This window comes from Pelmatolapia mariae, linkage group LG5 (genome assembly GCF_036321145.2).
Source record: "Pelmatolapia mariae isolate MD_Pm_ZW linkage group LG5, Pm_UMD_F_2, whole genome shotgun sequence".
NCBI lineage: Eukaryota > Metazoa > Chordata > Actinopteri > Cichliformes > Cichlidae > Pelmatolapia > Pelmatolapia mariae.
Window position 1 is genome coordinate 23,432,789 of NC_086231.1, and position 25,599 is coordinate 23,458,387.

General features: G+C 40.7%; 2 protein-coding genes across 2 annotated transcripts; both read left to right on the forward strand.

Annotated features, from left to right (window-relative positions):
- Positions 1-85: 85 nt before the first annotated feature.
- dgkab (diacylglycerol kinase, alpha b) lies at positions 86-10,066 on the forward strand. The gene is made up of 24 exons (XM_063474314.1): positions 86-218; positions 933-1,018; positions 2,296-2,372; positions 2,664-2,808; positions 3,202-3,276; positions 3,434-3,483; positions 3,812-3,886; positions 4,043-4,159; positions 4,263-4,380; positions 4,560-4,648; positions 5,585-5,695; positions 6,004-6,102; positions 6,188-6,238; positions 6,385-6,458; positions 6,604-6,678; positions 6,778-6,863; positions 6,945-7,034; positions 7,113-7,273; positions 7,397-7,461; positions 7,601-7,691; positions 7,796-7,976; positions 8,092-8,212; positions 8,320-8,380; positions 9,088-10,066. Exons 2-24 carry the CDS (start codon positions 946-948, stop codon positions 9,166-9,168), a joined length of 2,166 nt encoding a protein of 721 aa, XP_063330384.1. The 5' UTR covers positions 86-218; positions 933-945; the 3' UTR covers positions 9,169-10,066.
- A 3,058-nt stretch (positions 10,067-13,124) lies between these two features.
- On the forward strand, positions 13,125-19,071 carry LOC134627872 (probable nuclear hormone receptor HR38). Its single transcript, XM_063474316.1, has 7 exons — positions 13,125-13,257; positions 14,652-15,493; positions 16,143-16,272; positions 16,514-16,677; positions 16,818-17,020; positions 17,134-17,312; positions 17,407-19,071. The coding sequence occupies exons 2-7, from the start codon at positions 14,654-14,656 to the stop codon at positions 17,667-17,669; spliced, it is 1,779 nt and encodes a 592-aa protein (XP_063330386.1). The 5' UTR covers positions 13,125-13,257; positions 14,652-14,653; the 3' UTR covers positions 17,670-19,071.
- The last annotated feature ends 6,528 nt before the right edge of the window (positions 19,072-25,599 follow it).

Consider the following 25,599-nt stretch of genomic DNA (forward strand, 5'->3'; position numbering starts at 1 on the left):
GCACGCGCTAGGCGGTGCCACTATCTGTAATTATGTCGCTAAAAGCTCCTCCTCCGCCCATTCTTAATCCCTTATCCGCTAATACCGCAGTAGACATTCACCCACAACCACCAGCTGCCATCAAACAGCATAGCAGCGGTGTGTGCTGCTGGAGAAGCTACGAGAGACTTTATTCGCTTCTTTTTTCCCCATCCTCCGTCCCGGGAGAGAGAGTCAAGGTAAGAAGCCTGTTAGAGTTCACGAGCCCTCCTCCTTCTGTCCGAGCACCTGTGCAGCACTTCGAGAGCGGAACAAGTTAAAATATTATGTATATGTGTGCCTGTGTGTGTGTGTGTGCGTCTGTGTGTGTCAGCCAGTCTGACGTCCTGGCTTCACATTATAATCCTGTTTGACGGATGCCCCCTTTTAAAAGGGGTCTTAATTGTTGCTTTGCTCATTAAACTGATGGGAAGTTAAAAAGTGGTTTTAGCCGGACAGGTACACCTGCACAACCAGAAAATCTACAGGCCAGTGTTACATCTACTCCTCCGCTTCTCTGCTGCTGGCAGTTGATCGTCAGTATTCACAATCTGAAGCTCTTGATGTTATTACTTGTTACTCCTCAGCTCCATGTTTACAGGATGATACAATCTGATTTTCACTACTCTTTCCTTAAAATCAGCAGTGGTCAGTGAAGCAATGTTGTTTTAATAGCAAGTTTTTAGATTGGTATCCATTAAGAAAGGTATGCTCCTTTCATTAGTGGCAGTCTCAGGAATGGAGGCAAACCAGTTCTGCTGACACAAAACACAGAACATGACGTAAAACATGTTACATGTATGGCTGCCTCCTAGTTTCTGCAGTCTCCCTGGCCAGGTTAGTGCTTTATCTGGGTGCTGCCTGTGTTATCGACACCTCTGTGATTGTCCAGTCACTGTTCCCTCATTCTTCAGGGAGCAGACCAGGATGGCCTCCTCTGATGATACAGAAGGGTCTCTGACTCCTGTGGATTTTATCCAGCTGCAGCACTACATGGAAGGTAAGTTTCCATTTTCTACATTGTTTTTTAACCTGTAAGTAAAGTAAACTGGAACAATAATCGTAATAATAATAAATTTGACATGTTTATTACAGATTAAAAATGTATATACAAATCCCTTTACACCAAGCACTTGATGCACACAAGATACACTATTGTGTTTGTATCAAAAGGTTGTGTATGTATCAAAGAGGTAAAACTAAAGCAATGAGTGATTACTGAGGCCAAAGACGACAGTGTCCAGGACAGAATATAAAAACAATGTGTGCATTCAAACTGTAATTAGAGCCATGCAAGTCTCAAGTGCATTCTCACTAACAAAATGCAGTGTAACTCAATACTCTGGCAAATTTCCCTGTTAAATTAATAAAGCAGCGGTAGCTCAATATGCCATTTATTTCGCAGTGTCAGTTTATGACTGTAAATGTATTTTTAAAAACCCCCATCCATGTACACTGAATTCAGCTTTCACCTTTCTGAGGATGAACTGGCCAGATGTGTTATGATAGCTCCGCTCTCGATCTGTGTAACTGTCTTCCATCTAATCTCAACCCTAACACTCTTCTTGGCTGCACAGACACTGGAAACCACATCACACATTTACAAAAAAGTGTAATTTTTACTTTACTTTACACTTTTGTTTCACTCCTTTTTAATGAATTAAACATCTGAGCACTGGACAGTGTGAGAATAAATATCGGAAGTCTTCAGAACGATTTATGAAGGCAGTGAAAAAAAAAAGCAAGATAAGTGGAGACGGGAGTGTCGCAGGCAAAGTCCAACAAAAATATGAAAGGTTAACTTCGTAGATCCTAACCTGGAACACATGTGCACTCTGCTCCTGCATGTAGGCGGAAACATTTCAGTTAAAATTGCAGTCGAGATCACTGCCTTACTTTAATGCTACTCATTCAGCATCCACCCAAAATCACAAGCTGCAACTCCCAAACATAAGTGCATGCTGTCCCTCCGCTGGGGCTGGAGCGAACGCAGAATTACATGCACATGTTGACAAAAAAGTGTGTGCTAAAGGGCTGAAAATAATCCACTGTCCACTCAAAGGCTTTAGAAGAAATGAAATGGGTCTGTAGGCTTTTAGTGTTTGCACGCTGGATAATGGATGAATGGATAATTACACTTGCTCCTCTCCAGACCTGGGAAAGGTAGTGTGTGCATTACCTCACACTGCAAGGCCCAAACCCAGATGTAATGACTGATAATCACAGTGTATCCACATCTACAGCTACGTTTTGACCTCTCTGATCTTCTCCCTGCAGAGAGCAATTTGAGGGTGAAAGATGTGATTAAGGAGTTTCATCCAGGCGGTCGATTCTCTCAGCACAGCTTTGGAGAGGTAACTTTTTTAGGCAATCATATACTATATTTCCCGTGTCAAATGTTCCTAATACTCTACTTATTACAAACAAATCAAACATGAATTTATTCATATGTATTATTAGTTGTAAAAGTTTGTTTTACCTCTATTTTTAACAATGTGCTTGATTAAAAACACACACGATCGTTTTAGGAAGCTTTCTACCACTTTTTTATGACATTTTCTAAAAATCATAGTCAGACTGTTGCTCTGAATGTAAATGTTTATCCTTTTGTCTCATTTGGAAATAACTTCAACTTCTCTCTTTAGTGCGTCGATGCCGAGGGCTTCTGTCTCTTTCTCAAGACCTACTTAGAAGTGGAGGACTTCCCTGCAGATTTCTGCCAGCGGCTTTTTCGTTATTTCCAAAACGTGGAGCAAAACGGCTCCTCGAAGAGCCCTCAGCCCAAAGAAGGTAAAGACTTTTTATATTCTGACTTTGTTGTCCTTTAAGAAAACTGTGCAGCACAGAGTTTGGGGGAAAAATGATCTTTGCACTCCCATTCAGTCCTGGATGTGGCTGGAAACGCTGCACAAAACTCCCAGAAAACTACCAAAAGAAAGACTGATCTGCTAAGGTAGTATTTTTTCAGTGACCACCTGTTTGTGTGCTTATTATTTTTTCATATCTTGCTGTCTGGTCACTGTAATGAGGCTGTAGGCGGAGCTTTGCAGATTAGTGCACCTGTTCCAGCAACAAAACTATGATAAAATACTTACTTTGATATTCCACCAATTTTCATCTGCTGCTTTTTTTTAAAAAAAACCTCACTAAATCTGAGGACTGTGTTCGTTTCTTGTTTTTCAGGTGGAGTCTTTCTTCGTGATGTGTCCTGTTACTTCTCAGTGTTGGAGAAAGAACAGCCGCGGGAGAAGCTCGAATGTTGGTTTGACTTATCTTTTGATCATATTGGGAGTTTTTATTGTAATTGCAGCTGCATTAAATCCACATTTATTGCTGAAAATGTCTTAAAATTGAGGATATGCGACTGTAAAACCCACGGTTAGCTAACTGACTAACTGACTTTGTTTGGTTCTAGTTACATTCAAACTTTATGACAAAGATGGCAATGGACTCCTGGACAGCTCTGTAAGTTACTCAAAATTACTGACAAGGGTATAGATATAGATCTATGTGTATAGTGTAAAAAAACCTGTTGATTCATGTTGAAAAAATTAAGGTACTGAAATTTATCTCTCTAGAGTTAGACTCATATCTCTACATGTGGACTCAGTTTTGGCCAGTTCTTCGCATTTACAACTTCTCTGGCTGTAGCATACATAATGTTTTAATTTTGCGATGTTTTAAGTGTATTGCACTTGGCGCCTCGCTGACTGTCTTAGATTACTTTTGCGCGCTAATTTGGATGGATACAGTTACACCCAATCTCACCAGAACTCTTTTGTCTCTCTTTCAGGAAGTGGATCGTATAATCACTCAAATGATGCGTGCCGCTGATTATCTGGGCTGGGACGTGACTGAACTCAGACCAGTATGAGTCTTTTTTTCTGTTTGTTTCTTCTTATTATTCTGCATGGCTTTTGAACTTTTTTGTTTACCAGCCCACATAAAGTGTGGCACCTGAAAACACAGACTGAGGGTGTGACAGAAGATTCGTATAAATAACTGGTGTTTTGTGATGGAACAGGTACTCAAAGACATGATGACAGCGATTGATGTGGATGATAGTGGCACCGTCACTCTGGAGGAGTGGCTGAAGGGAGGCATGAACAATGTACCTTTACTTGTTCTGCTGGGGCTGAAGGTGAAAAAAACAATTTATGCAATCCTTCCTTTCTTTGTTAAACTGCCTTGACTTGACTTAAAAGATCTGACCAACTGCTGTTTTTTTGTCTTCTTCCCAAAAGATGACGGAAAAGGATGGGCAGCACATATGGACGATGAAGCATTTTAACAAGCCAACCTACTGCAGCGTGTGTGAGAGCATGCTGCTCGGCCTTGGGAAGCAAGGACTCAGCTGCAACTGTAAGAGCTCACAACCGCCACCAGGGGGAAGCCAAGCTCCTCTTACACTGTATAAATGAACTGGTGGAGACGTGTGTTTTACAGTTACACCTGTACACTCTGCTTTCTGTCAGCATCGCTGCAGTTTCTTATGTTAAACGTTGAGAACCTTTCTCACCCACTGCATTTTCTCCTTCTAGGCTGCAAGTACATCGTCCACAGCCAGTGTGCCAACAAGAATCCCGAGCCCTGCGCTAGTACCTTTGTCAAATCTAAACAGGAAATTGGTGTAAGGAACACAATGATCGCTTTTAATTTCCCTTTGGTTTATGTATATTTCTGCTTTTTAGATATGCGGTTACATTTACAACAGCGCTTACATTTTATGCAAAATCCTATTTTCAGTGCGTTTATGGGGATATAGTCGCATCTTCTCTCTTCACCTGTTCTCTTTTTAAAAACCAAACGGCAATGACCACAAGCACATTAAGAACAGGGAACATTAGAGTGCATTAGTCAGTAAGTGCAGCCTCTGTTTTTTTCACTGTTTTTTAAAAAAATGCGGATTACTGCCTGCACAATCTGCTCTGTACATCTGTTAAACGTCCCACTTTTGCACAAGCACAGATAGTGGCCTGGTCACTTTCTTTCCTGGCTGCAGCCACAGCAGACACAGTCAAAAAAAAAAAAATCAGTAATGAGCTGCTGTGGGAGGTGGAACTGGTTTGTTTTTATTCGATCTGCCAGTTCAGTTCAATCATAAAGCCATAAATCTGCAGCTATTTTCCACAGCTGCTTAGGAGCAGGGTGTATTCTGTACTGAGTCCTTTAAAGTCAGCTATAAGATCATTTTTCCCGCAGTCATGCAGGGATGGGTTGCCACATAAGTCGGCTCGAACAAGGCAGCATGAATGAATGAATATGTGAACAGAGCGCTACCCATTCCTGCTGTCAAATTAGTTGTTTTTTCCAGATTTCAAAAAAGAAAAAAGTGATCCCAGTGATTTCTTCTGTGCTGTTTATGCACTAGATTAAAGCAGGTAGGCTCTTTGGTTCACCCGCATCTGCTGGTTGAAGTTATCCACCTTTAAAACTGAGTATTCACTTTGGACTTTCTGTAAATATTCATGCCTCACAATGTGAAAACAATACCAGACAACGTTGCCGCTGGTGCTAAGTGGCAGTTTGTGCATAACGCCTGTTTCGTGCCTCCTCTGCATCTCAGATACCAGCTCATGACTGGATCAGAGCTGATTGCGGTGCCAGCAAGTGTGATGTCTGTAATAAGAAGATCAAAACTTTGGCCGGGAAGCGCTGCGTGTGGTGCCAGGAGTTGGTGAGTACGTTAGTGAATACAGAGATTGCATGTGATCGGGCCTGCTCAGGATCATATCACTGTGGAATCGGAGGTAGAGCGGGGTCCTCCACCAACTGGGTGGCTACCAACTGGCTCCTCCAGTCAGTATGTCGAAGTATGATGACTCCATTGGCGCGCGAGAGTGTGTGTGTGCACTCAGGCATGGAAAAAAGTGCTTGTATGAATGTGTGTAATTGGCTGAAAAGTATTGATCTGTCTATATAGCTGAATGAGTAAGAACAGATTACCATTTTTAATTTACTGAGTATTGTTTTGTTTTTTTTAAGCGTCACGATGAATGTGTTTTGCGTGGCTTATCGAACTGTGACTGCGGGCCGCTGAAAGATCATATACTGCCTCCGTGGGCCATTTACGCTGTCTCAAAGGTAAAATGACTCTAAATTACTCTATGAATGTAGATTTTTAGGCCATCTGTCTGTGAGCTGGTCACTAAGTTTTTGTTTCTGGCAGGAGGAGGACACCAGCCTGTTGAATGTCACTCTTGATGGCCACATCCTGCAGGTCTCCCAATATCACATCTCACTAAATAAACTGAATTTAGAGCCACCAGAGCTATTACATGTATATAAAACATATAACTCATTGTGTGTGTATTTTGCAGATGATTTACATAATCTAATGGATCCTAATCTGTGGGATTTTTTCAGATTGTTCCTCTTCCTCGTACCCACCCTCTGCTGGTGTTTGTAAACCCAAAAAGTGGAGGAAAACAAGGCGAACGGTAGGCAGCACAGTCCTATGTGATCAGAAGTTTCACGCTCCATACTAACAAATCTGACATTTTGGAGATGCTTGCTTCCATCCCAATACATAGGATAATACTGTGTCATTGGCAGTTTATAACAGATTTTGCTTTGTCTTTGCAGAGTGCTCAGGAAGTTTCAGTACCTGTTGAATCCACGCCAAGTATACAATCTGTCTGATGGAGGCCCTGCTCCAGGGTACAGCAGTGCACGTTAAACACATTATAGGACTCTATAGGATTTCAAATGCACATATCATTTGAGTATATTTATGTTAATGCTGACTCTGTCTTTCAGTCTGCACTTCTTTCGTAATCTGTGCGACTACAGGATCTTGGTGTGTGGAGGAGACGGCACCGTCGGGTGGCTTCTGGATGCTTTAGGTAATGCGTGTCCTGCTGAGTTTCAGACAGCGGGTTGAGCTAACCGTCTGAAGCACTAAATAACATCTCTCGTGATTTTAGACAAAGAAAACCTCCAGGTGAATCCTTCTGTAGCTGTGCTGCCTCTGGGCACTGGGAATGACCTGGCTCGCTGCCTACGCTGGGGAGGAGGTAACAACAGGAAACTTTAATGAAAGTGTCAGATGTCAGTTACATATTTAAGCTGTTTCTATCATAATCCCATGAAAGGATACGACGGGTCAGATTTGAGAGAAATCCTGAAAGAGATTGAAGGGAGTGAGTTGGTCCCCATGGACCGCTGGAGTATCCAAGTGATACCAAATGACCCTCATGAGGCAGGAGACCCTGTGCCCAATGAGATCATTAACAACTACTTTTCCATTGGAGTGGTGAGTCACGAACTCTACAGGGAGTTTGTGCATTCATCAGAGAAATGAATGCATTGCATGAAATATGATTCATGAGGAATGTGATCGTTTTTCATGTGATTGCACTTTCATCCTTGTGCGCAGGATGCTTCTATTGCTCATCGTTTCCACTCCATGAGAGAGAAACATCCCCAGAGGTTCAACAGCAGGTACGAATTTATGCTAGCAGTCTGAACCTTTTCTCATAAGAGGTGTAACAGAGCTCAGTCTACTTCACAAATAAATTCATGGGTTTTTTAAATTTGTGTGTTTGTTTTTGGTCAAATTGTTGTTCTCTGTCATTTTAAGAATGAAGAACAAACTTAAGTATTTTGAATTTGCCACTTCGGAGACCCTCTCATCGTCCTGTAAGAGGCTGAAGGACTGTCTAACGATTGAGGTTGGAATTTCTGCCACAGTCAGGCTGTTTTACCAGAACTATGCATATTTGTGAATAATGCTGAAATGTTTTTATTTTGTTTTGTTTTGTTTTTGCAACACCAGTGCTGCGGAAAACCTCTGGACCTGACTCGTGTCTCTCTAGAGGGCATAGCTGTCCTCAACATACCCAGCATGCATGGAGGCTCCAACCTCTGGGGTGAGTCTAAGAAGTCTGATGGCGTGGCAGGGCTGGAGCAGAGTGAGGTTATCACTGACCCCGAAGCTCTGAAAATAGTTTCCCAAGGTGAGACTCAGCTGTTTACACTCCTGAATCCTCACACATCATTGTCATAGATTGTAGTGCTGATTTGACATTTACAAACACGGTTAATTTACTCTGCTTTTTAACAACTCCTCAGATATAAGCGATAAACGATTGGAGGTGGTCGGGCTTGAAGGGGTTATAGAGATGGGACAAATCTATACTGGGCTGAAGAGCGCTGGGCACAGACTGGCACAGACCTCCCAGATTACCATCAGGTTGTGAACTTTACCTACTAAACAACAGGAATATTTTTCAGTACCATATGGTGTGTATATGTAGTGCAGTATAATTACACGTTGCTGTTATTGCTCCCTATGTGCAGGACATCTAAAGCATTTCCAATGCAGATCGATGGGGAGCCCTGGATGCAGCCTCCTTGTACTGTAAGCATTATTAAATAATATGATGAGGGGGAAGAGAAGAGACAACGGCAACATAATGCAATCTAAAACATTTATAAATGTCTTTTGATCAGAAATTGAATCATGTTACTTCTACAGCAAGTATAACCAGAATTGATTGTGATTAATTTAACTTAAAAGAGATACTTGAAGCAATTTGGAGGTCAAGTCCAAGTGTCCATCTTTACTGACCAGCAGACATTAACACAAGATCATTGGCTTTCGCTTAGAACTGAGTGGCAGTGCTACTTTCAAACCACCTAACAATTGTTATGTGGGTAAGACAGAAAGAGGCAATCATGTACAAGTATTATGGGAATGTTCCAAACTGTTTCCTTTTTGGAGACATGTTTTGGATTTTGTGGGCCAATATTTGAAGTGCGATTTGCCCTGTTCACAAAAAAGACTGTGTCCCCTTGGGGACAGGGGTGTCCTACCACAGCCGGATAAGTCTGTAATGAGAGTATTAATGATTGGTTTAGTGACTTCTGCTAAAATTTAGACAGTTAAAGAGCAATGGGGATGGTTTCTGTGCGTTCATATCCAAAGACAAATAAAAAATAACTTGATATGAGCCACATAGTATCTACTGACAGCTGGGCAAATGAATATTACCCAGCAACAAGGAAGGATCTTAAACTCTGTGGCTAACCTAAAGTAACCTAAATTGCATCTTTTATGAATTTTAGATCCACATAACTCACAAGAACCAAGCTAGCATGCTAATGGCTCCACCTACCAAACCATCCAGCTTCTTTCACCTCAAATAGAGTCGTGGCTCCTACGTCCTCTGGCCCTCTGAGGATCACTGCAGCTCACCAGCGTTGGATTGAGTGTGTAACCGTGTGTTTTCATTGTTTACTTCCTTTGCACCCAGTTCCTGACATTATTTTAAGTTACTGCTTTCATAGACAGATGCCACACTGACAAACCAATATCAAAAGTGCAAATTTGACAAGTTTGACTGCTGCTTTTGTGTGCCAATTTTCATGCAATGCATTATGTTTCTATAGATAAAGGATCAGAGCACATTGTGTACCTACAGTATAAGCACAAGGAACATGCATGTACTAGCTGTATTTTATGTTGTGATGTTTTGTTGTGCTAAATCATATTTACAGTAGTATCTGTACTTCCTTGTGCAGCTTGTGACAAAAAGCAGTTCACCAAATAAACCGTCCTGTGTGTTGACATGTATTTCATTGCCAGTGTTCATCCAGTTGAGAGACAAGAAGATAGATAAGAAGATATTCATGTGAATGTTTTGACTGTTTCTTAAATAACTGTTGATAGAATAATGCAAGGAACTCTTGATTGAATGTAACTGAATATGTGTTTTTTGTTTTTTTGAGTTATGAAAGTGATAAGGAGAGAGGCATTCAATACAGCCCTCCCATATTTAACGAGTTTAATGGCAGCAGCATTCCACTGTGTCTAATACGCCCGGTGTACATACCTGAAATCATATTTAATGTTAGCTTCTGTACCACTCTTGTCCTGTAACCTCGCTTTGTCAATTTAATTCTTTGTGTCAACACTTTTATTAGACTCCTTCGCACTGAAAAAGCTTCTCAAACACACAGACACGACTGATGGTCATGCTAACATTTGTTGGAAGCTAGCCAAAGTATTCTACTTTGTGATTGAATAAATAAAGTTTAAAGTTAATATATTGTTTCGGCAATGTGTTTTCAACTTTCAGTACTCTTGTGTTGGATATTGAGTGTACTTGTTTACACTTGTAATGTGCTTGTACTGGGTTACAAACACTTTTTCTTTCAGAAATGCCTAAATTCTTCTTGGAACTGATTCAACAAGTTGCTGGAAACATTTCTCAGAGAATTCGGTCCATGCTGACATGATAGCATCACAGTTGCTGCAGATTAATCAGCTGCACATCCATTACATCAGTCTCCCGTTACATCATGTCTCAAAGGTGCTCTACTGAATTGAAATCTGGTGACTGCAGAAACCATATCAGTCTCTGCAGTCTCTGCAGTGAACTCATTGTCATGTTTGGGAAACCGGTTTGTGATGATTTGAACGTTGTGACAAGGGATGTTCACTGTGAAAGATGAATACATTGTGGTTGTAAATGGATCAGCAACAATACTCAGGTAGGCTGTGGTGTTTAAACGATGTTCAGTTGGTACTAAGAGGTCCAAAGTGTTCTAAGCCACTGGCCGTTCTCCTTTGACCTCTGACATTAACAAGGCTTTTTAACCCAGAGGACTGCTGCTCACTGGATACTCATTTTACTCACCAGATGATTGTGTGGGAAAATTCCAGTAAGCAGCAGTTTCTGAAATATTCAGACTGGCACCAACAATATTAAAAGTTGCTTAGTTCTGAGCAGTATGTCTTGATCATGTCTAAATGCACTGAGTTGCTGCCATCTGATTGGCTGATGAGACATTTGTGTGTGGTTGTTTAAGTCTATTCAACAAATACTTTTTGTTTTCTGTCCTTTGGATGTGTGTCTACACTATAATGTCTTCCCATGAAGGTCTTGCAATAATTTTCTGAAGATACAAAAGAAAAATCTCTTTATTCTTATTGTAAATGGGAGGTTAATTGAGATATGGAATCTGCTATCTCTATGTGCTTATCTCAGAAATGTTTATGACCTGTTATTGTTATATTAATTCACACATTTATTTACCCAATAGGCATGACTATGGAGCATTTCCCTTGTACATGTCAGCCTAGAGTGGGGCAGATTTTGTGTTGGCGTGGGAGGAAGAGCACGAGGACTAATCCAAAGGTAGGCTACGTAGGTTTGGTGGGGGAAAAAAAGGGCAACAGCGAAAGTTTGGTGCGACCTGTTTGGCATGTTTGGGCAGAAAGCGTATAAGGAGCAACAAATTACTGGCACAGATTATGGAGGATACACCTGAGAGGAAGATAGTGGGTATGAAAGATTAAATAAATATTTTTGCCATTAAGCAATTTTAAAAACATGATCGCAATCCCAAATGATAAGAGCAGTAATCTTATATTTAGATATGAAATCCTCTTTGACTTTATTTAAATACACAGAGATGATTTAACGCTGCTGGCGACTTTGAGGCACTCATAAAAAGTCTCGCGTTAACAGTTCAACAAAAATTCATCGAAAGCACAACAGCAGTCACTATTTATCGTATTTATTTTCACAAAATCTGGCAAACGAGAAGAAAAAAAAGGTTCATTTTTAATGAAACCTATTAAGCATGCTACGTAAAGTATTCATAAAACTAACACTGGATGTGATACTCTCCCTTTTTATCCACGTGTGTGTTTTCCACCGTGTAAGATAAAACACAAACCCCCGTAATTATCTCTGGTAACTGCAGGCAGCTGCGTTAGCGTCAGGTCTCAGTTGCTTGAACAAGCCCCCTCACTTTCTTTACACAAGCTGGATCATGCCCAAGTATCCCCAGAGAGGGTTCAAGTGTTCAAGAGCATGGTTTGCAGTGGGCGGGTATTAAGTGATGTTTAAACTAATGCTGATAAATTTACAAAGTAAATGTAAGTTTAAATTGTTGGTTTTGACAATAGTTTATACAGGACTCAGGGTCTTTATATTCTTGAAACAGAAGTGCTTAATAAGCACAGACAAAGAGATTTAAAGGTCATTTCTGATCTCAGAAACATCAATTACAAAAAAATCTAAACAAATTTCTGTTTGAATATTACATATCTGTAGAGTTAACTGACAGCTCCAAAGAAGTTTACAGGGTTAACAGTCAATATGCTTCAGAAGTCACTGACATATTTGGAAATGTGTTTCATAGTCCCGGGTTTGGACATGGAGTTTTGAGTCTTCTGACTGAAGTCTTGCTATTTGATGTTCTGTTTGGTTCCTAATACTTTTTACTTCCTTCTTTATATTTTTTGCCTTTAGCACTTTGTTTCAATGTATTCCCATTTGTATTCCAATTATTTATTTTTTAGTACGTTTGCTTGTATTATTTTTCCTAGCTTGCCCCCCAATGTTCTTGTACGCCACATTTAAAAATGTTAGAGTCATTGTCTCATGTTTTTTATATTTACTTTTCCTTTGTATCCTCATCCCTGATTAGCCTCACCTATCCTTCTTCACCCAGCTGCCACTCAGTCTTATTAATAATAATTATTAATTTTGCATTTGTAATTAAAAGTTGTAATGGACCACGCTCTTGAATAATTTCAGCAATTAAAAAATGCGAGTAAAAGTATGAAGTAAATATAAAAACATAACAAGTAAAAAGTATATTTCCAGTTAAAACGTTTAAAAGTGCTTGTGATGCTTTCCCCCCAAAGCGTTTAGTTGCGAAACAGTAGAGACTTTCTATTTTCTGAAAAATTGAAAAGAAAATATGCAGGTGTTTCCCGGTCTGATACCCGATAACACACCCCGCTGGTGTAAACTTGTATAATATCTATATTTCCAGCCAAAAAACGTCTGCGCCTCCAAATTGCGGTTATTTTTAGCATTTTTCATCCAGTAATAGCCCCACGTGAACGCCGCTTTCGTTGCGGTGTATTTTTAGCACGTACGCTCCCTCGGATCTTGCGTCAATGGAATCCCGTGCGTGCGTCACACGGAAGAACGTCTGCGTCGAGCCCAGAGCTGATTGGCTGCCGACCCGGAACGTTCCACCGCCCCAAAACCATGTTTGGGCACAGACACGCCTTTTTGTCGATGCAGCCCAAAATAAAACAAGAGTGTAGCGGAGTGGAGCCCGTCTGCCTCGGTCTGACCCGGAGTGTGTTGTGTGTGAATGTGTCTGAATGAGTGTGTGTGCTGACAGAAGCTAACCGAGGTGACATTTATCTTTTTTCTCTAATTTGGAATAAATGAAAAACGTCAAATTCGGGATATTTGCATAAACCAGGTGAGTAAAAAGTGGACTTTTAGTGAGTTGTTATTGTTTTTTATTTATTACTGCTGCTGTTAGATGCGCATGTTTGCATCTTTACTTCTTAATAAGTATCTCTGTCATAACTTAAGCTCATAAGGCAAAATGGTTATCAGTAGCTTGAGGTTTGCATCAGTTTACTTACTAATATAAAAGCTAATTTTCTAATGGTGTCATATTTGCTCTAGTTCAACTACCTGCCGGAGGTCATGATTTTAAGTGTCCACTTGATTTGGCTAGACCCTCGCTGGTATAAAAGAAGGGATATGAGTGTTATATTTAGCCATAATAAACTTAAACAGTGCAGACTGATATTCTTCTAATTCTTATAATATGATGAAGTGAATTATGGGAGTGTATTTTGATATTAACGTGGACATTTTACAGTATCTGCAAGTACTAATATGACTGCTGTGACTCTACTATTTCCATTTGTTCAAATTTTGTCCTCTGTTGTCAGTATGTGCTTGTTTTAATGGCTTTCATGCTCTATAACACTGTTGGGAAATGAGAAGATTCATAAAATTGTTTGCATTTACATGCTGAAAACTATTTGGGCCCTTCGGCAGTTTTGTTTCCACACAATTCAAATATAGCTGTGCAAATTTAAGTTCAACTTTCAAAGAACGTGCTTCAGCTTCTGTATTGAGAAAAAAAAATAAAAAGCTATAAAATGAAGAAGTAAGGACACTTGTAGATACACGCCCATCCACCCATGCACATAAACAGGCTTTGCCACTATTCCCATTTCAGCTGGCAGTCAGCCCACCCTGACATACAATCTGCAACACACCCCAGTACAGGCGTTGTGAAAGAGGGGTTGCCCTCTACTGAAGGAGGTTTTTAGAGCGTTAACAGCCAGTAACACAATATCTGACAATACCTGACTGCTCCGCTGGACTACCCTCTGCATTTTTTCAAGGGGACGGATAGGCCCCTTGATGAAGTTAGAGGCATGTTGGGGAAATGAGACGGACATTTCAGGTGTTAATGTTGCCCTCTGTTTAGATTGTTATAGAGGAAGCATTAAGAAATGCTGACCAACATGTTATATAGTTATATATCCAGTAGCAATATCTAGTTTCTAACACATGTTTAAAGAGTCAGCTCATTATTGGGGCCATTTGTCTCGGGTGATTTAACTCACTTGGTTTTATTTTGAAAAATTATCACAAAGTCATATTTACTGCACTAATTTGAGATGGGAATATCTGACTTAGACTGTGTTGCTTTAAATCTACCTCACAAAGATGCAGTCAGTGTTCAGATAGAGAATTTAATAAAGTCACGTTTGTTACCCAGAAATGAATCAGTATTTATCTTTAAGGATTTATTTTAGTTGTTTTAAATGTTGGTTTTCTCTTTCATAGCAATGCCCTGTGTACAAACCCAGTATGCATCCCTGCCCCATGACAACTACTTCAGCTCTGAGTTCTTGAATCCTGACCTCAGTGCCACACTGGTGATGGACTTCAGTGGCCAAAAGGACCAGCTGTCCACATCTTCATTGCCCAGCATCAACACTTTGGTTGGAAATGGCTATGTCGGGGAGTTTGATGCATATTCCTGTAAGATTACCACCTCTCCTCCTGCCTCTACGGTTTCATTCAGCCACACAGGAGTAGCTGAAAGCACCAGCTCTCAGATGCACAGCCAGGCCTTCAAGCTGGATGATCTCCAGGTGTATGGCTGCTACCCAGGATCCTTTGCACTCAACTGCCTTGACGAAACGCTGTCGTCATGCAGCTCTGACTACTATGGCAGCCCAGTCTATGCCACTGCTTCTCCTCCAACACCAAGCTTTCAGACAGAGTCTGCACCTGTCTGGGATTCCCCTTTCAGCCCCTACCCCTCAGCCCCCCTGCCCTCTGTGGCTGACAAGGCCGCCATAGCTCAGCAGCTCTCCTTTTTCACCTTCAGCTCTGCACCAGAACAACACTCCCCCATGGGGCAGCAGCACCAGGATGCTCAGCCAAGCCAGGAAGAGCACTTCTTCCTGTCTCCTCAGCAGCATGTCTCCCCACTTCACTGCCCCCCAGTTTCTCTGGAGCATAGACTTCTAGAAAGCCCCAAGATAGCAGAGGGTGCCATGATGTCTCCTAAAACGCCAAACCCAGGATCCAGCGAGAGTCGCTGTGCAGTTTGTGGTGATAACGCTTCCTGCCAGCACTATGGAGTCCGCACCTGTGAGGGATGCAAAGGTTTTTTCAAGGTAAAAAAAAAAGAAGAAGATATTTAGCAGCTTTAAGATTACAGATTTGTTTGACTGAGTACATGATGCTGCAATCATCAAGGAGAATAAACCTGCAGTCATAGCTGATATATCAGTGTGTGTGTCATGTATGCAACAAGTAACAAAAAAACTGCAGTAATTATGCATATGTGCACATATGTTTCATATATTTAAGATGATTTAGATTCACTGACAAAGCGAGCAAACCACATCCACCAGAGAGCAGTCATGTTATATTTTTTTTAAACTGTGCAATCACGGCGACAATTCTTCAAAAAACACATATTTATAAAGTGAGTTTGGTGTGTGCTAACGTAAGAAACAAGTGCACAGCTTCAGTATTGGCAAATATTAAAATTATTACATTGTTTTAAAAATATTTTTAGCACTTATACTGAGCAGTAATGTACCAGTTATCACTGTATCTTTGTTTAAGAGAGGCCCACAGTTGATTGATCAGAAATCCATTAATCTGTTTTCTTAACCACTCATCCAAGTCAGGGTTGCAGGTGATCAGAAATTGATGCTATAAACAAAAATAAGACTTGTGCATTTCAGTCACTTGCAGTCATATATGTTTGCCACATTATGATTCCATATTAATGTGTTTTCTTTGTGTGTTTGACAGCGAACTGTCCAGAAAAATGCAAAGTATGTGTGCCTTGCCAATAAAGACTGTCCAGTGGACAAGAGGAGGAGAAACCGATGCCAGTTCTGTCGTTTCCAGAAATGTCTTGCAGTGGGAATGGTCAAAGAAGGTAATGCAATGTGATACTCTTTCAAAGCTTGCAGTGGCTAATGCATGACAGCCACAAATCGGGGTTAGTAATGACAGTTTTGCAGCAGCAAAGCCAGGAAGCTCAGAGACATATGTAACCAGAGCTTTACATTGACAGTTGAAGAAAAAGGGAAACGTCAGCTGATACAGCTTTTGTTTTTCAAACGCTGAAGGAGCCATGTAGGAGTCATAAACATGTTCCTCACCTTTTCCTCTTTTAGTTGTTCGTACGGACAGCCTTAAAGGTCGCAGAGGTCGCCTGCCCTCCAAACCCAAGATCCCAGTTGAGGCTTCATCCACGATCCCCAGTGTCAACATCATAGCTTCGCTTGTCAGGGCTCATCTAGACTCAAGCCCAACCATCGGAAAGCTTGACTATTCCAAGGTAACTCAAAACTTGTAGCTCATCCATGTCTTCTTCATTTGAATTTACACTGGTGACAATGTAGAGTCAAACCAACAGCACTAAATAGCCCTCTGAAAATCTCTTTAGCTAACTAACCTTTCACTTTTTTTCCTCCTTAGTACCAGGAGACAGCAGACGGCTCGAAAGAGAAGGAGGATGCTGGTGATATCCAGCAGTTCTATGATTTACTGACTGGTTCCTTGGATGTGATAAGGAAATGGGCTCAAGCCATCCCAGGATTCACCGACTTCTGCACAGAAGATCAGGAGCTGCTCCTCGAATCTGCGTTTGTTGAACTCTTTATCCTCCGCCTGGCTTACAGGTCAGTGTTCTTTCTTCTGCAGTTAAAAAAAAATGCGTGGTTCACTAATATTTTGCTACATTCCTTCACGTTGGTCAATGCTCTTACTGACGTAATGGTTTAAAATAATTCAGGTCAGATCCAGAAAAGAATGAGCTGATCTTCTGCAATGGCGTGGTGCTCCACCGACTACAGTGCGCTCGCAGTTTCGGTGACTGGATCGACTCCATCATGGATTTCTCGCACAGCCTTCGCCGCTTGAACTTAGACGTCTCCTTGTTTTCCTGCCTCGCAGCCCTCGTCATCATCACCGGTAAAGAAGCTTTGTCTGCTTTTAGTGAATTTCATCACATTTCAAGGTTGTCGTTATATTTGGGGTTTCTCATGGAAACTTCTTTTGCCCTTAGATCGTCACGGCCTCAAAGAGCCCAAGCGGGTCGAGGACTTTCAAAGTCACCTCATTACTTGTCTAAGGGAACACGTGAGTGGAAATGGATCAGAACTGAGCCGGACGCAACCCAACTATCAGTCTCGCCTTCTGGGCAAACTGCCTGAACTGAGGACTCTGTGCACACAAGGCCTGCAGCGCATCTTCTACCTGAAACTGGAGGACCTGGTGCCTCCTCCTCCGATAGTGGAGAAAATCTTTATGGATACACTGCCGTTTTAAAATGAACAAAAGAGGTCAAAAGCACCAAACGTGAGGTTTTTCACTTCACTCTACTAAACCTCCTTCTAGCATACGGAGGTGTGCTAGCATAGTTAAAGAGACCATTATTTTTTTATCTTTAAGTGCTATTAAATATAGTACCTGTGTGAATGCTGTAAAAGATTGATATTTCATGACACTGTTTATATATATTTCGTGTGCATTGGTAAAGGTGACTTTTTTTGCAGTGCTATTTGTGAATGTTGTCCTGCTATGCAGCCTATAACACGTGGATATCATGGTAGATGCCATGCAGTGTTAAATACTCAGAAACACACTAATTTTTTTAAAGCATGTTTTCAGAATTGCTTGATTGGCCCACTCAGAGGCTGAGATTGGAGATGACGGAGTAGGGAAGACAGGCAGTTGTGAAAGAGTCCCACTTTTCCACAATGAAATACTTACTTATATCTTTCTATGGAAACTATAGCTGCAGCACTAAACATGCTCATGTGGAAGGTCTTGGACCAAAGTTTACCAAAGTTTTTATGTTGATACTACCAGTTAAAAACCTAATTGCCTTAAGCTAAAGAAAATAATCTGCCATATCACTTCGCCTGTCACTTTTCAGCACTTTTTAAAGGCTGATCAGGCGGCTCTCCTGTTAAACTGCATAAACCTGTGACGACAGGCTTCTCGGGCTTTATGTAAGAATGAAAATTGACTTGCTTAGTGAAAATACAAAGTGCCTTTTCATAAAACCTCACTCCATCAACCACACTAAGTGAACCTTTATTCCAAACATCACATATAGCAAGGCCCTTTTATCACAGGCATGAGTCACTCTCAGAATTCAAGTGTTAGTGCTGCTAGTGTTAATGCAGTATGTCAAAGAGTGTCCAGTACTTCACACTGTTTAAACTGGAAGGTCATTAAGTTGTGACAGGCTGTTTAAGACATGTAAAATTAAATTGTTATGTTACAGAGGCACTGGACGTTAGAACCACGGTGGCGCCGTCCAGATTTAACTAGATCGAGTCTTGTATGATTTGTATAAATTAATGCCAGAAAATTCAAATTCGCAGGCAGACATTAACTGTTTTCTTGTCTTAGGCATCAGATACATTACATGTTGTGGACCTCAATTCTGTGACTGTAAATCTCTCCACCTGTCTTCCATATTTTTCAGAATTGTGCAGTTTTGTTTTGGTTGTTTTTTTTTATATACATGTTGGATTTATATTTTGATTTCAAAATGACCGAAAGAAAATTCTTAAGGAATCACAGTGAAACGTGATGACGTGAGCAGCTATGAGCACTTGAGTGTTCAAATGGTATGAAAAGTACTTCTTCTGTATGAGTTTGTGTGCGTGCAAAATAATACCAGGCCTTTTGTAAAATGGTGCAAAAAAAAAAAAATGAAAAGGCAGTGAATACTTGATATTAAATCTTTTGGAAATCACCTTGAATTGACTTTGTTTAAATGTTAGGAAATAGGTAACTGCACAGATTAGAGTTTCTACAATTATCTAAAAAATGGTTGAAAGATGATAATCTAGCAGTTTTCACATTCACCTAAAAAGCAACACATCTGCGGTTTATTCCACGAGAACAAATGGGATTGTGTCAAGAAGAGCATGTGATGTTAAAATTTGCCACATCAAAAGTGTGGGTTCCTTTCTTTATTCCTCATCATATGCTAAAGTAAGATGAATGAGTAAGAGCTCTATGCTGTGGTGGGTTACACATTTACTTAACAGCAAAAGGTCCCTGGTTTGATCCCGGCAGGAGACATGAATCCCTTAGGGGCTGAATCAGGAAGGGTATCTGGTGTAAAGTCAAATATGCAGAGCTACCTACACTGATGATCCCATGTGAATAAGGGAGCAGCCAAAAATGGCTTTTAGGTTAAACTAAGATTGCTAGCATGGTTGAGATCTCTATCCTTCAGTGTACATTGGAAATTTCCACCTTAAAATAGAAACCTAAAGTCATGCAGTAGCTGTGAAACCACAAGCATTGAGGTCCATTAAAGAGACACTTGAGAAAGAGAGGCCCGAACGAGATTTAAAAAATGTAAGCAAAATGCTTTCCTCCCTCACTGAAATGGAAATTAGAACAAATAACAGCGTTATGACTCAAAGGTTCAAAACCTCAAATTTGATGCAGCGAAATTAAGAATTACACACTAGTTCTTGTTGTACCAGTACGTGGCGGCCTCCTCGCTGACTCTGCCAGGTTGCCCTTGTTGCATTTTTAGAACAGCACGGCGGGGACCTCCAGGACTGAATGCTAGCATGCCAACACTGTTGATAAGTTAGCAAGCTGCTGTTAGCATTAACTTCAAAGCATGACTGTGTCTAAATCCAGCCTCTCAGAGCTGTGTATTTAGAAAAAGTATGTCAGACATTTAAGTAGATTCAATGTTGTTGTGCTATAAGAACAAAACTGTCAGCTAGTTGGTGGTTTCAGTGCAAGAAACAGCACTTAGACTTTATTTAAGGCACTGCCCACTGTGCTGCTGCTTGTTACATATTAATGATGTGATGAAAAGTGACTAAACAAAGTCCTTTTCACCAAGTCCATGTTGTTTTGTCATACATGGTGTTAATGTTGGCAGCACCCTTGATGGGAGGAAGACGACACCGCGGCGCTCTCAGCCACAGCGATCTGTAGCCGCGGCTGCATTCAGCCAGTTGACACCTGATCCTACTGTACACCACGTACTGGTCAGCTGAATTTTGGTGTTGGCAGACACAGTGGAAAAAAAGTGACAAGGGAAGAAAAGAGGAGGGGGCAAGAAGTGTTCATTATGTTACAAAATGGCAAACGTGCTGCCCAAGTCAGGCGTAATGAGAGCAGCAGGCGATTCGTTTCATAAGGAGAACTTAGACAAACACAGTGGCTCTGAGAGTTCCTTTAATTGTTACGAAAAGTATCCTCCTTTTATCTGACTTTATAATCTGTTTTGACTTTCAGTGTTTCTTTTCAGTTTGACTGGTCGCATGTCCATGTTGACTCAGGCATGCCGTCCCTTCAGATTACTCTAACCCACGTTGAAAAGATATCCTCCTATGAATATATCTCAGTGTTTCTTGACACCACCTTTTTCCAAAAGTGGAAAGCTACCCTTTGGAGATGCTATTTGCTCCTTAACTTTTGACCTGACAGACTAAACGCCGCCTTCAGTCCCTGCCTTCTGCCCCTCACACACCCTTGTCATGGTGATTTGTTATACATGCGTGCCAAACTCCAAAAACCTTCTTCACTTTTCCTTCTGCATCTTCTGCAGACGAAAGGCCTGTTTCTTGATACGTGACATGCTTTATTGTCCAGAATGGTCTTGCATAAGCTTTTTTCATGGCAATTTAATTTTGAGTATATTCATTCAATAACCTGATAGTTACTTTGCAGACATATAACTACTGTATAGCTGTGGCCACATGCTGAAGTTTTCATTAGATAAATTTGGCCCGTGGCTTTTTGTCAGTGGCACAAAGGAACTACCTTTTGCCATACTACCTTCTGTTTCATATTATGACTAATTTTGCATAATAAAGAAATCAGGTATAGTCTGCTATTTATAATACTTGCCATCTTAGCTTATTATAACATTTGCTAATTAGCAAAGTTAGGAAAGACTTAGTTTCAAAGATTTTGGACAGATTAAATTTTTAACTTAAAAATGGAGAGTCAATTTGTATCCATTTTTTTCAGTAGCCATCGTCTCCATATAGGTAATGCACAAAGGCACTGGGAAGTCTCCTGCTGTTCTGGACTTTAGCTTTTGAAAGCTCAACATTAAAGCTTAGGCTGCTGCCAAATTAATTTTTGGAGTCAGAAAGGACCGTGTTTAGACGAGAGAGTAAAGTCCTGACACGAGTCTTTCAGTTTGCTTGGCCACATAACATAAATTTTGTCATCAGATGGTGAGGAAGAGGGTATGTGTGGACACCGTGTGCCTATAAGTCTGTGGAAACTTCAAATTACAATGGACCAACTATATGTGCAGCATTCAGGTGGATTTCAAATAAGTTTAACAGAAATGACAACTCGTCCTTGGTGTCTACGGCTGTCCTTGTCCATAACAGACTATAATCACTGGTTTATTTATAAGCTAATAGCAACCCCCCCCCCCCAATCAGAAATCCATATCCACTCACTGGCAGCTTTGTTTGTTATAAATTGCTAGTTTCTGCTTGCCGTCAGAACTGCCTTAATCCTTTGTGACATAGATTCAACAAAGTGCTGAAAACATTCAACAGAGATTTTGGTCCATATTGACATGAAACAGCACAGTTGTTGCACAGCCTTCCACCCATAATGAGAATCTCCACCCAATCTCAACTGTGCTCTAAGACTAAGCTCTGATGATTTTGGTCATGTTCAAGAAACCACTTTGAGATTATTTGAGTTTGTGACATGGTGTGTTATGCTGCTGGAAGCAGCCGCCAATAGATTGGTACACTGTGGTCATAACGGGGTGGACATGGTTGGCAACAATTCTCAAGTAAGCTGTCGTGTTTAAACAATGCTCAGTTGGTATTAAGTGGCTGGAAGTATGTGAAGAACATTTCCCCCAGACCATTACACCACAAGCAACCTGAACGTTTGATACAAGGCAGGATGGATCTATGCTTTTATGCTTTTTACAGCAAACTCTGACCTATCTGAATGTTGCAGCAGAATACAAGGTTCGTCAGATGAATCGTCCAACAACCATGCTGCGTTCAAAGTCACTTAAATCACCTTTCTTCCCCATTCTGATGCTCGGTTTGCCTTTCAGCAGGTAGTGTGGACCATATCTACACACCTGAAGGCACTGAGTTGCTGCCATATGATTGGCAGATTAGATCTTTCCATAAACAAGCAGTTGAACAGGTGTACCTAAGGACATGGATCGATACTTGAGCAGTGTTTAGTTTAGTTTATTGTTCTTAGTGACTTACTCTCATGTTGTTTATACAAAATTTGACATTACTATTCAACTGGTCGTCTGCACTGCTTCAAGGTTTGCTGTTACTCAAACTCAAAGCTGCCTAGCCATTCTCCTCTGACATATTTTTCACCCTGAGAACTGCCGCTCACTGAATACTTTCTGTTTTTGGACGATTTTCTGTAAATCGTACAGATGATTGTGTGGGAAAATCCCAGCAGATCAGCAGTTTCTGAAATACTCAGACCAGCCTGTCTGGCACCTATGAGCGTTAAAACAAGTTTCTTCCTCATTCTGATGCTTCATCAGGTTTTTGACCATGTCTAAATGCCTAAATGCACTGAGTTGCTGCCATACTAAATAAATTCTAGAATTTCTCTCACCAAAAAGCAATCATAACACAAGCATATTTAATGATATATATTAGAGGAAACCATACTATTTGTCAGATAAACCATTGAAAAAGCTCCAAAAAGCTTGAATTACTCCTGGAACTGCTGGAAGAAAAAGTCAACGAATGAATTCAATAAAAACAGGAATTAACTTGCATTCTCTTTCTTTAGTGTCATTATAAAATACAGCAGTAACATGACTTGGTTGCATTGCTGTCATAGAGATGTTTGAGACAGTGAGTGTGTGAGAGAGAGAGACAGCGGTCGACTGCTAGAGATGATATTGTTCCAGCGGGAGGAAAGCTAATACGTCTGTTTGTGAGGATGCTGCACCTGTCGTTTATTGATGGACTGAGCTGTAAATAACTTTCTATTCAGTGCTCCACGGGGGACCCTGTGTGCTTCCTTCGGCGTTCTTCTTTTTATTCTATACCTGTTCATGTACACACGCCTACACACAGGTGCACGTGTCACTCGCCACATTTCTGCACATTTTCTAAAGCGTCTCAGAAAAGAGCAGAATCTCTTAGTCTTACCTCTCATAATGACAAAAATAAACACTCCAAGCGAAGATATACATACACGTATATTGTGAAACAGTATCAGGTTGTGTGTGGGTGTGCTGCTGAGTGTGGAAAAGCCTCTCTGGGTGTATTTTTAGCAGACCATTGTTGAGCCCGTAGAGACCTCTGTAATTGGATCTGGTCTCCCTCACTAAGAGTGTCCGGTGATAAATGAGTTGGCAGACGTCATTGCTCATGCCATCTCTGTGATAACTGTATGCTCCACATCACCGCTCTAAAGCTCTTAGTCGCGGCCGGATTAAAATCGTAACTGATTGGTGAGCCGGCTGAATTATCATTCTGAAGCGTGTGAAAAGAAGAGACGGTGGAAACCTTCCTGCTCTGTGTATTTGTTGCTGTGTCCTTGGGTATTAACTTTGCTGGGTGGCAACTTAATAAAGGTGAAAGACTGACGAGATCCTTGATGGACTTGATATAATAAGCTGAAACTAATGTGCTCAATTTTTTTTACCATAAAGGAAGCTGAAAGCAACACAGAATCATCTTGGTAAAAGTTTAAATGGCCTTTCTGCCTAATGATGAAGATTTAGTTTGAATTATTGTTAAATAAAAGAGTTTAAAGGGTTGATGTCTCTCTTTCATGATGGTTGCTGATGATCGTCTGTATTTTGCAATGAGATTTAAGAAAAACTGACTCCATCAGCACAAGCAGAAGCTCTTCATTTACTGCACTGCAATGCCAAAAAAGGGACTGTGATGAAAAACAGGCTGTTAAAAAAAATGTTGTTCTTTCCCACAAAAAGAAGCTCTATGAGAATACATCAGACTTACTGTACTCCCAGGTTGGAGACAAATCAATGAATATAAGCACATTACTACTACATTTAAAATAGAGCTATTTTAAATACTTATACACTTGAATAAATGATGAATAAGATGTGAATATTGTGGAGAAACACATTTAGCGAACTGGTATAAAATAAAAGAAGAAGAAGTGTGTGCCTTTGTGTGTGTGAATGCGTGTCTATGTTGGAAACTTCTCTCTGCTCAGCCGGAGAATATGAGAATGTTACAATTATAAAACAAGATTGACAGGATGGATAGTGTTGCACTGGCAGATGACAGTTCCTGGCTGCCTGCCTGGAAGTTATTCACAGCAAGACCCCTCCCCCTCCCCCTCCCCGCACACACACACATATGCACACACACACACATATGCACACACACACACACATATGTACACACACACATACACTTCAGAGAGCCCCAAGTTATAGATCAAGTAGTTGTGAAGAAGGAGGAGGTGGTAGAAAAGGAAAGGGTGTGCCGTGTGTGTGTCAAGGTCAGAACAAACACAGTGCAAACCTGAAAACACACACTCTCACACAGACAGTTGGTTATATCTAACCAGCATTTAACAACTGCATCAATCAACATTTGGCTGTCTGATGGAAAAGCAGTGCCGTCCAAGTGCCTAACTGTTAGTCCTGTTTTAAAATTATTGATTTATTGGACTGTTTTGAATGCTTTCACATTAATAGCTTCAGAAGTGATGAAGTATCTCATGTGTCCTCAGAAACATGAAGAGCTGTTAAACATAAATAACATATAGACCTTCATACAGTGTAAAGATGGAGCCTGGACATTCTTCACATTTGCACAGTGTGCTTCTCACTGCCCGGTATGTGTGTCATCTTTTTATCTATTTCTTTTTTTGGCCTGAAAACTGCTGCTGGAGTAATTTTCTTTCCTGGATCATTTATTTTTATGCAAACAACAAATTTCCATGACTGGTTAGTGTTCCAGTGAGTACGACGAGCTCTTTTACCATTTTAGTCGTGCAGTGATCGATAGCCATGCATCACTTTTTAACCATCTCAGACACTACACCCAGACTGGAAATGGGGAAAAATAACAGCCTGTATCCAAAAACATTTCCTTTTTGAAGTAAAATATGAAATCAAGATTTTTGTGGGGAAAGTTAAGGCATCTAAAGTGGCCTTAGATGACACACAGCAAACACTAGATAAGCTGGGCAAATGCAAAATAAAAGCTAAAAAAGGGCAACAAAATTTTCCTGGAGCCGAAGTGACATGACA

Excerpts from the sequence above, each read along its gene's own strand:
- dgkab (XM_063474314.1), top strand. The coding sequence starts at position 946 with ATGGCCTCCTCTGATGATACAGAAGGGTCTCTGACTCCTGTGGATTTT. Across the intron at positions 1,019-2,295 it reads GCTGCAGCACTACATGGAAG|AGAGCAATTTGAGGGTGAAA; the intron begins GTAAGTTTCCAT and ends TTCTCCCTGCAG. Across the intron at positions 6,459-6,603 it reads GGAGGAAAACAAGGCGAACG|AGTGCTCAGGAAGTTTCAGT; the intron begins GTAGGCAGCACA and ends TTGTCTTTGCAG.
- LOC134627872 (XM_063474316.1), top strand. The coding sequence starts at position 14,654 with ATGCCCTGTGTACAAACCCAGTATGCATCCCTGCCCCATGACAACTAC. Across the intron at positions 15,494-16,142 it reads GATGCAAAGGTTTTTTCAAG|CGAACTGTCCAGAAAAATGC; the intron begins GTAAAAAAAAAA and ends TGTGTTTGACAG. Across the intron at positions 17,313-17,406 it reads AGCCCTCGTCATCATCACCG|ATCGTCACGGCCTCAAAGAG; the intron begins GTAAAGAAGCTT and ends TTTTGCCCTTAG.